Genomic DNA, 18,113 nt, shown 5'->3' on the forward strand with positions numbered 1-18,113 from the left:
TAAACATCAAAACTAAAATTTAAGAGAAACATGAAAAGAACTTTAAATTTCATGATGCGGAAGCGTAAAAACTAGTCTCAGTGGCTCGATCACGAATTCCGCTTGTCCATCGCTGATGCATCTCTACCCTTACCTGAAACAACAACATGAGAAAGAATGAGTATAAAATATTCAGTAAGTAACCCTACTACTAGGGGTCAAGCTGGGCATCTATGTCCTCTAGATACCCACCTCTGGTGAAACATATAAACTGTTCTAGTCCTCATGGGACACATATACACATGAAAAAAGAAGGAGATTGAGTCCTATCCTATTGTAGTTAAGTAGGCCCACTACCTCTGATGAATCCCAAAGGAGACACAAACTGGTGAATCCCAAAGGAAACACAAACTGGTGAATCTCGAAGGAAACACAGACTGGTGAATCCCGAAGGAAACACAGACTTGTGAATCCTAAAGGAAACACAGACTGGTGAATCTCGAAGGAAATACAAACTGGTGAATCCCGAAGGAAACACAAACTGGTGAATCCCGAAGGAAACACAAAATCTAATGGGCATTTAACTAATCAGTAAGAACATTTGACAGTCTCAACATCAAAATCATCACTGTACGAACCTATGGCATACATATAAACCCCAACATCATGGCCCTACAACATGCACATATACCTCAACATCATGGTTCTACAACATACATATATACCTCAACATCATCAGATCAAATACAACCATGGAAGCACATACCATCTCATACTAGCATTCAAGTGTCTATGTGCATAAATAAATAATTCGGATCTCGTAATAGAATATACTTTGATCATGTTATACTATCAATCTATCATGCTATCATTTTGCCATAACATTCATTTATCATGCTAGCATACATCTAATGCCTGGCCCGTGGGGAGTTCCAGTAGTAAGATTACTTACCTCAAAGTTAAATCCAAAATTAACCCAAGCAATTAATCTCCAATGAAGTAACTCTTGAATTAATTCCCCTAGCACAAAACACAAACACTAGAATTCAATCCTTGGAGCCAAAACCAAAACATACTACATTTAATCCAACGAACCCCAATTTAACTTACCAAAGTTGTGGCTAAGATCAAATTCACAACCAAAAGTTTGATTGACCAACTTGATAACGGGCAGAAATGCACGTTATCATAGTGCTAAGTTCTTAAACAATGTTGGATTGCGTTGATAAAACATGTTAAATTGCGTCCATCAAGCATCAATTTCATAATATTGCGATCGCATGCGTTCATCGCATAGGAACAGTTGATTTTAGTGTTTTTATGCAGAATATGCGTTGACACAATGCAAGAATTACGATTATAGGAAATCATTGGTCGAGCGATGCATCACCGCAAGGCTTTGCGGTGATCGTGTTCGCAAATATTCGCCCGAGAAGGATCGCCGCAACTTGATCAGTGCAACATGGTGGATGCATTTGGGTGAAAGGCTAATTAATCGCAATGGGACAGAAAGATGATGAAAGTCGAATCCAAATTAAGTTGATAGCCGATAATGATCACAAGTACATTTAGCTTTTCGGTGACAATTATTCGACGCATCAATCAGGAATTAAAGCCGTCCCATCTGTACAATTATGAAAGAGAAACCACCTTTTACCTTGGATGCTCTATAAATACTAAGGGCATTCTTCAGAAAAGGGGTTAACCATTTCATCAGTTAGAGATTTCATACTTCAGTTCGCACGTCTTTGTTCATAATTTTTCCTTTCGTTTTAAGGCGGAGCAAGGGAAGAGTGTTGACGCCGGAGATCGCTCAGGGAAACTCGAGAGAGAATCTTGAGGTGAAGAAGCAGAGAACGGGCCGACTCTCGCGAGAGCGAGATTATCTTTTGAGCACAAGTAGAGAAACAGTGTAAAAGCACTGTCTCTTATACACATCTAGATGTGTATAAGAGACAGCCTCAGGGAAACTCGAGAGAGAATCTTGAGGCGAAGAAGCAGAGAACGGGCCGACTCTCGCGAGAGCGAGATTATCTTTTGAGCACGAGTAGAAAAACAGTGTAAAAGCCTGGGCAGCAAGAGATTGCTATCAGGCCCTTTATTCTATACTTGCATTGTTATTTTGTATTTCTTCTTTATATTTATACAATGGAAGTTCTATTTCTACATCTGTTCACTCTCTTAGTACCCATGAGTAGCTAAACTAGTTGAATGGGTTGAGAAGAACTAAGCTAACATGATCTAGGAAGTTCATTGCTTGTGATTGTCTTGTTTTATGCTGTGCTAAATACCCTTTAGAGCTATTAGAGAGAGTCTAAAGAAAGAACCTAATGACTCGAGAGAGCTAGGTTAGAATATGGACTTGAGAGAGCACGATTAGAACTGCATAAACAAGAGATGGGGACTTAGAGATAAGCTCTGTTTGTCAACCTGCATCGCATGCATCCTAGAGATGAGAATGATATTATGTGGTCGCCTTATTTGTATGTGTGTCATTCCGTCATCGCATAAATAAGAATAGAGGCTTAGTGTAGGTCCTATAGACTTTTCACATATATTGCATGTGTTCTAGTTTTAGAAGTCGTGGCATTCGCACCGAGAGGTGTTTTACTGTTGTATGCATGTTGCATGATCGCATAGCATGAACGCATCCTAGGAAGTGTTAGCCGAAACTTTTCTCAACCCGTTTACCCCATACTGATCGCATTTCCTGTTTATCAACTCTTTTCAAACTCTGCCGCATTTTTTTTATTTTACATTAACGTAAATAAAAAACCCAACAATTTATTTATTTATCTGGTTACTGCAAAGGTTTTCATAAAAATTACCAACGCAACCTGTTTTCACAAGTCCCTGAGTTCGACCTTGGACTTACCAGGAAACTCAATGGAATTTACACTTGGATTCTGCTGAGGAAACTTGAGTGCACAATGCAATTTCATCAACGCATATCACCCATATTTCCATTTCATAAAATCGAGCACCACAACTCGAAACAACTTTTGCAATGCTGCACGATCTGCTCTCGACCTTGAAACTCTTCCAACACTCAAATCTATGGCCCAAACATGATGGTCATTCACAATTTTAGCCAAAATCAAACGAGTATTCTAAAATCCCCAAAGAAAATTCTAAAAACTTCTATCTTACCCAAAGACTCCAAGGTTCTGGCACAAGCAACGGTGGTGGTGACAGAAGAAATTCAACGCCTAGGCAGCGGATCCGACGTGACGACGCGGATCTGACGTGAGGTGAAGTGAACCTAGGCTGGACGGATCGAGCTGGATGACGGGACGTAGCGACTGGACAAATCTGGGTAACAACACAGAACCCACGAATGACGAATTTGACGCGCAGCTGGGCTGGACAAACGGTGCGACTGAAGGCTGAAGGTCACTTATCTGACCCGACTTTAATGGGCGAACTAATCAGGTGGTAGACGCGCGGATCCGGAGTGCGGAGCTTCGAACGCGGTTGGGCCTCACCGAATGGTGGGCGTCGGCTGGGCAAAACCTCGATGGCGAGCGGCGTCTGGATGAAGGGCTGAGGAGACCCGGCTACTGGTCGAGTCAGCGACGGGAGGAAAAAGAAATGGGGGGGGGGGGGGCGCCGGATGCGTGAGGCAAGAAAGGGGAGATTTTGATTTTTTATAAAAATAATAAATAATAATAAACAAAAAAAAGAAATAATAGTGATAATTATATTTTATTCCTTTCCTTATTCCACTTTATACTATTAAATTCCTTTCCTTTTCAAAAGAAAATTAATTCCTGCCATTAATTTCTAAATTGAATAATTTCACGCCAATAATTAAATTCCCGCACTTACACTTGAAGTCCAAAATTCCAAAAATGCCCTTCAACTAATAACAATTACTGAAATTCCAAATAATAAAGTTACTGAAATTACATTATTATTAAAAAATATGCGGGGTGTTAATTGACACTCTTAAAGCATGCTGTAATTTCTTGTTGTGTATGACCTATTAGTTTCCGTTCTTGTACTGTAATTGTTGATGTTCATTTCGAATGGAATTTGGAACGATCCTTCTGCTACTCATGGAAATCTTCATATCTGATTTCCTTTAGGCTTATGTTCAGGTTGGGTTGCTCAATTGAAGTTTTGGAGTGGTTTTGAAATAAACTATGTGTGGGGTAAGTGGTTTAAATTTTGTGGATTAAAGTTGTGATATCAAAATTGAAGCCAAATGTTAAAAAAATAATTTATGCTTCATGTTTTAGGATTTGATTCAAAGTGTGTGAGAACCAGAAGGATTGGCTTGCTTAAAAAACAACGTTTAGGCCTAAATTCAGGTAAGAAATTTACTACCGGTTGCCCTCAAACCGAAGTTGGTGTTAAGATTGTGTTTGCACCAAGGGCTTGTTTCTATTGTGATGAATGTTCTGCCATGTTTGATGGATTGTTTGATGACTGTTGAGACTGTTCGGAAACTCATGCAATACGATACTTTGGTTATGTCATGTTGTAGCTTGTTGTGAATTTGGAACGGTGTATGTTTCATGTTGGATTGATGTGACTATTAGCACCCCTATCGGATTGTGTTCATTCCTTGAGTATATTTTGACATACTAACGAGATCGCCACCCACGATTATGTTATTGTGTCTATTCAGAGTTACTTCCTATGAAAGTGTGCCTTCGAGTTCGCTTCTTATACCTATGTTTATGTCTATTTCAGGATGCATACCTTTGTGTCATTTACTGGGTATTTTTTTTATATTCACCATTTTTTCTTTAATTATTTTTAGGTAACGGAAAGGATATAACGACGAATGATAAGAAGAATCTATGATCGGGTCTTGGGACTTGATAACGTTTCTGCATATGTTTTTCTTATGTTTACAAGTTTTAGCTTTGCGATTAAACCTTTAAATTCTTTAAATATATCATTTGATTTTTTTCTTTTTATTAAATTTATTTTAAATTAAAGTTAGGGATACCCAAAGAGAGATTTTATTTTATTTTATATAGTTTTATAATAAAAATTTGTCTTTTTTTTCTTTGAATTTAGTCAAAATGAGTGAACATTTCATTTTGAGATTTATGCATGCATATAGTAGCAGTCTGATTCCCATTCTAAAAAGTCGGGTTATTACAATATCATTACTATGCATTTAGAATTTGATCTAGATTTCCTCTACTAGAGATATTGATAAGCAAATAAGTGGTAATGATAAGGAGCTGACCAACACAGGAGAACATGAAGTTTTACAAGAGGAAAATGAAGCATAACAAGCTCAATCCAGCTCAATTGAAGCTCATAGTGAAAATCATTGGAAGAACTTTCCAATTCAACCTAATCATGAGGCAATCATTATGCCATAAGAACCAATGATGAGCTAGAGTTAAAAGACTTCTAGATTAAATGCTTGCTCTAAAGATTAGTTTCCAATCAATGGTAAAGAGTTGCAACCATTGAAGCTTCAAAAGCCAGTTGGTCACCCAAAAGTCATAATAAATCTGAAAATTCATATTCACTTACATCATTAATATCCTATGTATCTATTTAATTAATGTATTTGCATTTATTAAACGTTCATGTATTTTGTTAATAGATTAAAGGTTGCATCATTTCATAATGTATTTTCATTTAATATATATTGGGCTTGCAATAACACTGAAACCCCGACCCAAAAGGAAAATGTAGGCTAAACAAGTACTTTCTGTGATGAATATTAAACCATGTAGTTGTTTTCTTTTACACATATGTGTAATACATTCAGAAAAAGAATAATTTTGAAAGTGAGTTTTCCCTTAGGTTTCAGAACATGCAAAAGAAAGGAATTCTGATGGTTCTCTCTCTCTGTTCTCTCAAAGCTTGGTGAAGAAGACGAAGATGGAGGCAGAAGGCCACTTTGTTATGATCAGTTTGCCAAGAACATAGATAATGATGATCAATTAAGTAAACAAGAAGAATCAATACAAGGTATTAGTAGGGTTGGCAACAGGGCCAGGGGAGGGGGGGGGGGGGAAGCGTCCCCGTCCCTGGTCCCGTGGGGGAAAATTTACCCCCATCCTCGCCCCCCTCCGCCATTTGAAGGCAGGGATGGGGGGTGGGGATTTTCCGTCGAGGAATGGGCCACACGGGGAATGGAGTCCCCGCAGGGCCTCATTCCCATTTTCCGGTGGGATTCTCCTATTAGTTCCCTGTGGGGAGTTCCTTATCATATTCAATTTAGGGTCTTTTTCTTATTTTTTTAAGTTTGGGCTTGGCTTCTTGGTTAGAGTTAGAAATTGGATATTTAATATTGGGCTCCAATCCAACACTATACATTTATAATATATATATAAATAAATTATTTTATATATTATAAATATATATTTATAAAAATATAAATATATCAAATCAGGGTCGGGGTTAGGGCGGGAATACTATCCTCTTCCCCGCCCCATCGCCAGACGGAACCCCAAAAATTTTACCGGTTTGACCCCATCCCCAGTCAAACCGGGGATTCCCTGCGGGAAAATTTGCCAACCCTAGTTATTAGAATGGTTCGACAAAGGTGCCTACGTCCACTGTACAAGGGAAGGTATTCACTTTTATTGCTTTTTGATTTTAAAGATTTTACAATGATCTATTTTTCTCTCCAAACTCACTTATGTTTCTATTTATATGCAGATTTTACAATAATAAAGGAGAGCTGAAGTGAGCTAGGTAGTTACAATAGAAAAAGAAAAAAAAAAACAGATAAGTTTTCTTTATTTTTGATAACAATCTCCACTTTTAGCTACAAGTCTTGTCTTGAACCTAGACTTTTGGACCCCTAGAATATCTTCCTTAAATTTGTAGATCTATTTGCATGAAATAGGTTTTTACTCTTTAGGTAAGGGTACAAACTTCCAAGTATCATTTAGATTGAGTGACCTCATCTCATCATTCATGGCCTCAATCCGTTGTCTAGCATAAAGACTATTAGTAGCTTATTCAAAACTTGTAGGTTCATTGTTGCTTAGTGAAATGGAAGTATTCAGAGCAACACTAGCAAAATCTGATTCAACATATCAAGCAGGGGGCACAGTGGTTCTTCTAGTCCTGTCTCTTGCTAATGAATAATTCTCTAGGTTCTCTTGTGACTCTTCTGGTTCACTAGACACATTTTCACCAGCCTCCACTGTATCTCCACTTTCAAATTCTATGTTATGTTATGAAGTAAATGTTTCAAAGACATTTTACGGCTCCACCTTAAACTTTATACTACTGGTTTTTGGCCTGGCGGTAGGTTACTGTTCAGTCAACATAAATTTCTCACTTTCTCTGAACACCACATCCCTGATATTAATACGTCTCTTCTCAATAGGATGCCATAACCTGTACCCTTTAACTTCTGGTGTGAAGCCTAAAAATATACACTTTACAGCCCTAGGTTTCAACTTGCATTGACTTTGGTGTACATATCCCACACTCCCAAATATCTTCAAGTGTTCCAATTTGGGAGGATGACCAATTCACTTCTCCTCAAGTGTTTTTAGCTCAATAAAGCGGTAAGGACATCTGTTTAGAGTATAGATTGTACAAGAAACAACTTCTGCCTAGTATTTCTCAGGTAAGAGTGCATTTGAAAGATGACACCTCACCCTTTCAAGTACTGTTCTGTTAAGCCTTTCACCTATTCCATTTTGTTGAGGTGTATACCTCACTGTTTTATGTCTCACAATTTCATTTTCCCTGCAAAACAAGTTGAATTCCCCTCCACAAAAGTCAAACACATTATTAGTCCTCAAATGTTTCATGTGTTTAGAGGTTTGTTTTTCAATTAAGGTTTTCCATTCTTTAAATTTCCCAATAATCTCATCTTTAGTTTTTAAGAAATTACCCAACTTTTCCTTGAACAATCATCAACAATAAAAGAAAGGAAATACCTTGCACCACTTAGAGAGGGAGAGTGAGTTGGATGCCATAGGTTAGAGTGCACATACTCTAGAATTTCCTTGGTAGTGTGTTGCGCTTTGGAAAACTTTTTCTGGTTGTCTTTCCAAGTATGTGATAGCTCTTAAAAAAAGCTATTATTCTTAGCTTAATTCAGGCTCGTTACTAGAATTTATGTATTTATTTCCCTATTTTATAGGTATCAAGAAATCAAGAGGTAGAATTAATCATTTGGTGAAGAACAAGATTAATTTGAAGCAATTTGAAGTTGATTTGAGCATCCGAGCTTCAAAGGAGTCAATATTACCAAAATACCATCGAGTTTCACCGAGTATGATCAACCATCGAGTATCATTGAGTGCCATCGAGTAAAAGGATGTTGAGTAATCAAGTAAAATGCTACTGAGTGTTGAATGTCGAGTATCGAGTGGCGAGTTTCTTATAGAATGCTTAGCGTTGTAACACTACCTCAAACGTCATGACGCTTCGAATGTTCAACCTCACCACCGTTGCAACGCATCCTGACGCTTCATTCCAACGCTTGTGGTCAGAATGCCCTGTGCTGCAACGCTATCCATCAACATTGCAATGCTATGATCTTTGACGGACGAAGAAGTAAAGCGCGCACAAGTGAGCATTGGACTTCTTGCCTGCCGCTCTCCTTTAGCTGTATTAGCATTGCAACGCTATTCCAAGCGTTGTGATGCTGCCCTGATTTTTTCTATAAAAACTCCTCGGCCCTAGGTCAAAACATGCTAAACTTTGGAGGCCACATTGATGGAGGCCGAAGTTAGACTTCATTCTTCTTTTATTCCCTTCAATTTTTAATATCCTTAGGTTAGTTTTTATTTTATTTTCGGATTATCGACGTGTTTTGGATTGTATCCCATTGGTTTGTCTATGAATCAATGAAGTAATCTTTTGTTTAGTTCTTGGATCAAGCGTTCTTGTATTTTGATGAGTTTTTTGTCCAATTCTGTGCTTTAAATTAGAATTGTGTTTTTCTTAAGTCTTGTTTAATTTAGACTTGCTTTTGTGTGTTAGATTGATGCCCCTATCATGATCGTATGCCTTAGCTAGTTAAATTCAAGCTCACACACATCCTTGTATTCGTCCATGCTTTGAGTTTACGCTTGTAGCATAGATTAGATGAACATGCTTAGGTTTATAGGCTGACCTCGAGTCTTTGCATCACAGTTTTAATCTAGATTTAAAGAATAAATTGATTATTTGAAAATGGCTTTCCTGACACTTAATCAACATAGTTGAATCCTGAATCTTAATGCATGTGTTTCTAGTTCCTTATAGCCGTCGAGGACCCAATTGCATCTAGGAGCATGTAGGTTAGTTAGGGCACAGTCTTTCCAGCCTTAATTATGAATTAGGACTCTCAATTAGTTTAGATTAATTGATTTTTGGCCTTTGTAGAGATTAGTTAATTTGCATCAATTGGGTAGCTATGCATGTATTATTCGAATACATGATATTTTGGTAGAAAACAATGATTTAATTTACATTGAACGGGTACTTGATCCGATAACTAGATGAATTCATTACCGTTTCATATTTGCATTTTACTTTTCTTGCATGTTTTCAATTTTAAAACCAAAATCCAAAAAGCCGTTTGTATTGTTTTTCCACAATCAAATCTAACCCAAAAGGAAATTAATTGTTCGCTTCTCTGTGGTTCAACCCCACACTTATCACTATTGCTACGTTTTAGTAGTAATAGGAGTAGTTCGGTGATTTTACAAATTTTCTTTTGTTTCAATTTGAAGTCGAATTAACGACATCGATTCTTCGAGCCGAATAGTATGCAATGCTCATAAAAATGAAAATGATTTCCAATTCCTTTAGGAAATATGCCCTGTTTTGATAGGATTTGCAACCCCTTCACGCTAAGGGTGTGCACGGTTCGATTCGGTCTGATTTTGGGCCGAACCATGAATCGAATCAAAGTCCACGGTCCTAGAAAAAAGAATTGGGGAAACCGATTTCCATCGGTTTCGGTCCCTGAACCGAACCAACCTGAATCGGTTCAGGTTTGTTCAGTTTGGTTTATAACTAATGGTTTTTTTTTAATTAGACAAAAAGATTAAGCTTATAGGCTTATGGGCTTATGAACTAATCAGTATTACTTAATATTTAATAATACTTTTACTTAATATAATATTTAATAAATATTATTTATATTAATAAATATTAATATATAGGGTCGGTTGATTCGATTTTTTTTGGTTTTTCAGGACAGAAAACCATTGACCGAATCAAACTAATCGGTTTAGCTTCTTAGTGAACCGATAATTGTTTCTTTTTAAAAAAATCGGACTAAACTATTCGGTTCGGTTCGGTTCAGTCCGGTTCTCTAGTTTTGGTTGGTTCCTGCACACCCCTATTTCACACTAATGTGAGACAATCTCTTGTGCCACAATTCATCTTCGGTAAGATCTCCATATGAGGCTATTAGAGTTGATTGTGTCATCTGAGCATCTTTGATGACATACAAACCATTAATTTTGTAGCCACTAGAACCACTTTTGAGTCTTTAATTATTTCAAAAGTTCTCCCAAATTCTTTATACTTACACCCGATGGAGTCAAATATCCCCAATGATAGGAGATTTCTCTTCAAAGTAGGAACATGCCTCACATTCCTAATGAGCTTTACCGTGTCATCTTTCATCTCTAAGGAAACAAAACCAATCCCAATAGCTTTACATGTGTTGTTATTTCCCATGTAAATCAGTTCTCCATCCCACTTCTTGTAGGTATAGAACCATCATTTAGATGGTGTCATATGGACTGAACATCCAGAGTTTATAACCCAATCTTGGGTCTCCATAGAATTCTGGCTTGCACACTCATCAATGCTGTCAAAGCATCTGAATACACAAAGGAATTTTCTCCCACTACTGCCATTGTTTGTTTCCCACTTTTATTCTTTTGGTTTAGCTTCCTTTTCAAAGAGTAATAATCATTCTTCATATGTCTCATTTTGTGGCAAAAATGGCACTTGATTTTTTATTTGTTATATCCATTTTGTTTTCCTTTACCAGGATTCTTTGTCTTCCCCTTTGAAAACAACCATTCACCACCTTGTTGATCCTTCTCTGTCATTTGCAATTCAAGTTCTCGAACTCTAATTGCTGAAATAATAGCCTCTACTGTTATCTTCTCTCTTCCATATTTCGTAGCCACATTAACATCCTTGAATGAATCTGGTAGTAAGTTTAGTAAGATGAAAACCTCATTTTCTTCACCTATATTGTCTTCCATTGACTTGAATTCAGAGGATAATCTCTTGAATTCATTTAAATTTTCTATGAGATATTTGGCGGCATCCATTCTATAGGTAAAGAATCTTTTGTTGGCGTTGATGCCCTAAATCTCATTGGGTCCTATAGTTTGTAAACATTGTATGAACAAGCTCTTTATGTATTTAATAAAATATATGATATTTTAGTTGCATTAACCACAAACCAATAAACTAACATCTAATATTATCTTTGTAACTTAAACATGTATGTGGAGACATATGGGTAGATCATGTTTAAGTGATAACCTAAATGGTTTGTAGTATATGGATAAGACTGGGTATCTTATCCTTGTGACATTACGAGTTTGGCCCACTTTGTAGGTGTTACAAATGTTGTAAAGTGCTACAAATGATCTGATGCTGATCATTCATGGATTAGACATACGAGCGGAGATATTTTATACAAAGGAGTTTGTATAAGACTGGACCACAAAATGTTTAGTCTCTTTATATAACGCCGTGCATAATAGAGACTTTCATTTCACTAGGATGACCATAGGTAACATGACCTTAATCCTGAGTGAGTTGTGAACTCCTACCTATGAGAGCGATCCTTTGATTTGTATGGGTGGGTGTGAGTGGCCAGATCGCCGACTCAACAAGCCTATCATTTTGGGGATTCGTCTGATTGGGGAGTTGGGAACTCAGCTATACAAGATGGAATTCACTTCTTCCTCGAAGTAGGGGTAAGTAGATAAATTGCTCCCTTTAGAGCTGATTCCGGATCTTGAATAATGTGGTGCCACACCCTCTTCTAACTCGAGAGGGGTTTAGTCATAGTGGGACTATGATCTATTGTTCATTAGAAAGATCAGTGGTACTTAAGGAGTTAGATTTAACTACAAAGACAAAATGATAATTTGACCCAACTGTATTTACGAGCAATTTGTGAAGGGTTATCGTATTGTTGGTTGGTTATATCCGATGGACACAAAAATATATCTGTAGTGCGAAGAGTACAGCAGTCGATCTTTATTAGAGTGTTCGACAGTTAATGGATGGTGAATAATGCAATTAAAGAGTTTAATTAATTATGCATGTACCGTTGGAGCTTCAAGCTACAGGTATATGAGGTCCCCTTGGTAGCTCAAAAGAACTTAGTTGAGAATCAGTTTTTTGGATTAATTTGAATTGTTCAAATTAATAGAGGGATTTAATTATATATGATATGATTAAATTATTTCAATTGTGATATAATTGTCATAATGTATTTGATACATTAAAGCTTAATAGGAGGAAATAAATATTTGAATGAGATTCAAATATATTTTCTATGAATGGGATTCATAGTTGTTAAATTTAATATAAATATGATTTATATTAAATGGCATATAATAGAGAAAAGAAACTATAGTTTATATTGTATGTGATATATATTAAGACTATAGGTTATATGTTATATTTGATATAACATTCAATTTAATATAAATACAATATGATAAGTTAGATATCATATATTTTTTTTACTATATTATTATTATTTAAATAATATGGAAGGGAGTTAACTCCCTTCCCCATCTTTTCTCTCCACCCACATTAGTGGGTGGTGGTTATCTTTTATGATAAGAAGAATAAAAGAAAAATGATTTTTTCTTCTTCCAAAAACGTTTTTGCCAGTGTGTTGGATGATTGAAAGAAATTATAGAAGTGTTCTCTAAGTTTGCCTAGGGTAAAAAAAAAAAAAAAAAAATCTCAATCTTCTTCCTCCCCCACCTTTAATCTTCCCTTAAAAAACCAAAATAATTAGAACCAACCACTTCTGAGTTCTCACCCTGAGAATACCAAGGTTTCACTATGGTAGTGTCCGGGTTTTTGGTTCGAGATTATCTTGAAAAAGGTCTTCAATTGTACGTGACTATTCGAGGGAAATTCGGGAAGAAAAGTTCTTCAAAGGTGAAATTTTCTTGAAATCCTTTTCTTGTAAAGCATGCTGAAGTTTAATTTAAATGCATATCTATTTGTATGTTTATTGTAAACTTTATATTCAATAATTAATGGAACTTGGTCGATTCGCTTTCGCTCAAGGTTCTCCTTATAGAAGTTCCTTCATCTTTCCCTTAGGAAAAATATTATTTGGAAGATCTTTATTAAGATAAATCTCATTAAGCTTGCTCCACAGTTCATAGGTTGTCGTCTGATCAAATATCTACCTTAACACACCGTTCAGTTACATTTAAGACTCTTGTTCCATAAGCATTTACCTCCATAGTCTCTTTTTCTGTATCTGTAAAGGAGGCTGGAAGTTTTGTAGGATCTGTAATGGCCAAAAGGGCCTTTTGCTGTCCATGAACGCCTTAATTTTTGCCTTTTACAATTAACAGTTTGATCTTCCATCAAATTTCTCAATTTTAAATCTTGTTGCAGCCATTCTTGAGCTTCAAGATTTATGATCTTTGAATTTGATCTGTAGGAATCTGAATATTGGTCTTTTCTTGGACTATTCTTGGCTTTGATACCATTTATTGGCTCTGAATATTCTTGGCTCTGAATATTGGTATGTTCTTGGACTAGTCTTGGCTCTGATACCACTTACTGGGCTTGCAATAACACTAAAGACCCCGGCCCAAAAGGAAAATGTAGGCTAAACAAGTACTTTTTGTGATGAATATCAAACCATAAAGTTGTTTTCTTTTACACATGTGTAATACATTCAGAAAAGGGATAATTTTGAAAGTGGATTTTCCCTTAGGTTTTAGAATATGCAAAAGAAAGGAATTCTGATTGTTCTCTCAGAGCTTGGTGAGGAAGACGAACATAGAGGTAGATGGCTACTGTGTTATGATCAGTTTGCCAAGAACATAGATGATGATGATCAATTAAGTAAAGAAGAAGAATCAACACAAGATATTAGAGTGGTTCGGCAAAGGTGCCTACGTCCACTGTACAAGGGAGGTATTCACTTTTATTACTTTTTGATTTTAGAGATTTTACAATGATCTATTTTTCTCTCACAACTCACTTATGTTTCTACTTATATGCAGATTCTACAACAATAAAGGAGAGCTGAAGTGAACTAGGTGGTTACAACAGAAAAAGAAAAAACCGATAAATTTTCTTTATTTTCCATAACAATATATATAATGCTGCATTTTTCACATTTCAAAGGGAAAAAAAGATTTGAAAATGTAAAATCTTGAGTTTAAACATTTGAAAGCTTTTAAGCTTATCTTTGTGTGTTCTTGTGATAGAATGCATGAATATTTGGAGCATTCAAGTAAGAAGTGATCTATCTTGCTTGTGGAGTGTTTTGAAGATTAAGGGTTGATGGGAGTGTAAACCTTTGTCTGATCCTTAATTTATTAGATCGTCTAAGTAATCTATCATCTAGCGTATTTTAGGAGTTGAGACCAAATTGGTTTGGGGATCTGTTGGGGTTGAGTTCTCTTGGGTCTTGTTTTTTCTTCACTGTGGTTCATAGACCCGACGTTTGAAGATTCCTTACAAATTAAAGATATTTTTCAAAATTTAGAGACTAAAAGTATAGACTAGGAAAAAGTAAAACTTACATGCACTAAAAAAAATTCTCCAAACCAAACATAACTCAATTGACATACAAATATGTTGGAAACCACGAGGTTTGTATTTCGAATCCCCTATCCATTATATTAAAAAAAAATTAAAAGAAAAAATGTTCTATTATATATATAGAGGTTGAAACACGTGTAGTACGGCATAATATAGAATTTGAATATTAATAGGAATGTTTTAATTTAATTAAGTCAGGTGGAACTTGGAAGTTTCCTTGTTTGTAATTTATTCTCAAAAGCAACCCTACCTTACACAAACGTGGATGTGCAAAGAGCTTTTCTCTTTAGTTAAAAAGGATTTTATGTACAAGTACAACTAAATCAAATAGTAAATAATAAAATCAATTTTGATAATTTGGTAAAGAAGTCAAATTCAAAGTTAAAGACTTTGAAAACGTGTTACCCTTAGCCCTACATTGTTTGAATCAGCATTGACCATATGTATAACAAGGCTAATTGTTTCATACTTCATTAGAAAACCCAGGTGTTAAATGACCAAATTGACCCCTATAATTAATTTTAAAAATAAAATTTGTGGTGAGGTGAGATAGTATAATAGGACAGAAATGGATTGAAAAAGAAATTTGTCAGTATAATAAGATATTAATTTGTACACGTTTTTAATTTGTTTAAATGAAGGTGTATTTGTAGAAAATTTAAGGAGGTTGGTTCAGGGAAGCAGCGGCGTAAGTGAGATCATGATTTGAGATATATACATATAAAGTGAAGGAGAACAACTGGAAACAGAAAATTAGATATATAATTATAACAATGTCGTCGTGGAGGGAGTCGGATGTGTTGGAGTCGATCCGTCAACATCTTCTGGAAGAAAACAACAGCGGGGGTGGGGATGGTGATGGGGATGGCCGGGAATCAAGTTCTGCAATTAGTATTCACCATCATCATAAGGCGGCGGCGGTGGCGGCGGCGGCGGAGAATGGAGTGCAACTAATGCAATTCAAGGGAGTGAGGCGGAGGCCATGGGGGAAATACGCGGGGGAGATCAGAGATCCAAAGAGAAACGGAGCCAGAACGTGGCTGGGGACGTTTGACACGGCCCAAGATGCAGCTTTGGCCTACGATCGAGCAGCTTTCAGAATCCGAGGAGCTAAGGCAAAGCTCAACTTTCCGCATCTCATTGATTCTGATTCTATTTGGTCTACTTCTACTTCTACTAAGCGTCCTCGTAGTCCTACCCATGCCCAACATCAAACTTCTGCTTCAAAACGCCGCTGACAATAATCGAGCCGCGATCCTTGTCATCATTTTATAGTCATGTTAATTAAGATTCAACTTTGATATTCAGTGTCCTTCGACAAGAGAATAATCATCATCCCATTCCCTCTCCTCTCTAACATTTTCATCTAAACTACTGTTGTCTCGGCTGAATATATTGTGGCACATTTCCGTTTCGACTCATCGAATCCAATTTTCTACAAACAGACAAAGAAGGATTAGAGTTATTACCACTGATTCTGTTCCATTAATGCGGATTTGGACTTCAAGCTTTTCTCTTCGCTCTTATCTCTAACATGGATTACTTGAGAGGACTATTAATTCAAATTTGAACTATGCTCCTGTTGGCTTTATATTCTATTAAAATAAAGGTTTCTAAATTTGTCTAAAATATTTCTCGTCGTAAATTGAATTCGCATCCTCCTTTTATATCTTCAAGTTCATATGGACGCTGGTGTTGTCTGCCGAATGAATTTTCTAAGCTGAATGTAGATGACAAATGGTAATCTAAAAGCAATGGCGGCTCACTACCTGGACTATACCCTTGATGCTCCATTAGCTGAAATTCTTGCCATTTTAGAAGGAATTCGTTTCGTGGCTCTCGTTCATGTGATAGATTAATTGTTGGATTCGATTATCAGCAAGCAATTAAGTTGATCACTGGTGATAAGGAGTGTCTCAATGAAGTTGGAAGCTGGATAGAGGCAATTAAGGAGGGTGCAAAAAATTTTACCTCGATTTCATTTTTCTTCTGCCCTCGAATATAGAGGAACCTGTTTTGTTGGACATTTGTCCCAATATGGCAGAAAATTATCCGAAATAACATCCTTAAGTTTTCATATTACAAAAGTACTACGTTTTCGAAAAATTCGTTTAAATGGTTTTTCTCTGGCCTTCTCAGTCGTGATTGTCACTGAAATTTAATTTGAAACATTAAGAATTCAAATGATGCAATCTTGTAAAATGATGAAAATACCCCTGATTGAAATAACCCTTCATCTTCATAGAAACTATTCTAGGTTCTCACTTTGCCCGAGTTCTTGTTCAACTTGCTTTCAAATTTACCTTACCTCCACTGTTATGCGCATCCTTAAAACGGTTATCTACATCCTTAAGCTTCATTTTGTAGAGTTATTCCACTATTTCTTTCGTTTAGTAAGATACTTTAGTTTTAATTTCCCGTTTGTTAAGGTTTTCAGAAGCTGTATGAGATATCTAAGAAATCTGGCTTATATGGTTGTGTTTTTTTACTCCATATTTTGTTTTCTTTTTGGCTTAATTCGATGATTTTCTAGAGACTTCATCCTATCGCACTTGAAACACAGTTGAATCTAAGTTGAGATTGGATGAAGTTGCACCAAGATTTGTTGAATATGTCCCGAGATTTGGTTGACTCTCAAGTTTTTAGTTGCATTCTATATAAAATCTCGGGGTATATGTGGCTCGAGAATGCTCGAAGATTTTATACAAATGCAACAAAAATCCTAATCTTGTGGCATGTCGGTGTAAATGTCTCAAGTTCTTCATGAATAACGTATCGTATATGTTATAAATCTCCCACTGAAGTTTTCTAATTACTCTATCATTATAGAAGTTATTAAATTGCCACTGAAGTGTTCTATTTGGGTATATTTATACTTAGGTTCTTTTCGGCTAATAAAACAACCCTAAGTCTATGTGGTTTATCCAAGTATAACTCTTATAATTGGATTTTAACCTACGATGTCAAGGTGATAAATTATTTTATTACCTCACATCACTCACGTATGCTCATAAAACTGGTTACCAATGCTCAATTATTCGGCCATAATTTCCAGATAGAAGATGTTCCGTAATTCGTCAACTTAAGTACCCCCGCCTTAGATAGAATTATATACCGGTTGAGTTTATAACCTAGGTTTTATAAGTTTTAACAATTAAAATAGGTGGTCAACCTACGTGAGCATGCAGCTGTTGTTTATGGATTTTAAATGTCTATCCCAATTTTATAACAACCTATAAAACTTTAGACATGCTATTCATCCATAACATACATGAGGCATTCAAATTTAATATAACATTTATATTAAATACAAGAAACCCTAACATGCATACTATATATTATAATAATTATAACATACTTTCAATGCATGTAACATGCTTCCTATAGTGGGTTTTTAAATCTAAATG

The 18,113-nt window shown here is 36.1% G+C and overlaps 1 protein-coding gene across 1 annotated transcript; it reads left to right on the forward strand.

Annotated features, from left to right (window-relative positions):
- The first annotated feature begins 15,471 nt into the window (after window positions 1-15,471).
- Window positions 15,472-16,312, forward strand: LOC120092911 (ethylene-responsive transcription factor 13-like). The gene has a single exon (XM_039051160.1). The coding sequence runs from the start codon at window positions 15,480-15,482 to the stop codon at window positions 15,942-15,944; it is 465 nt and encodes a 154-aa protein (XP_038907088.1). The 5' UTR covers window positions 15,472-15,479; the 3' UTR covers window positions 15,945-16,312.
- The last annotated feature ends 1,801 nt before the right edge of the window (window positions 16,313-18,113 follow it).

The sequence above is a fragment of the Benincasa hispida genome, chromosome 1 (genome assembly GCF_009727055.1).
Source record: "Benincasa hispida cultivar B227 chromosome 1, ASM972705v1, whole genome shotgun sequence".
In the NCBI taxonomy this organism is placed as follows: Eukaryota; Viridiplantae; Streptophyta; class Magnoliopsida; order Cucurbitales; family Cucurbitaceae; genus Benincasa; species Benincasa hispida.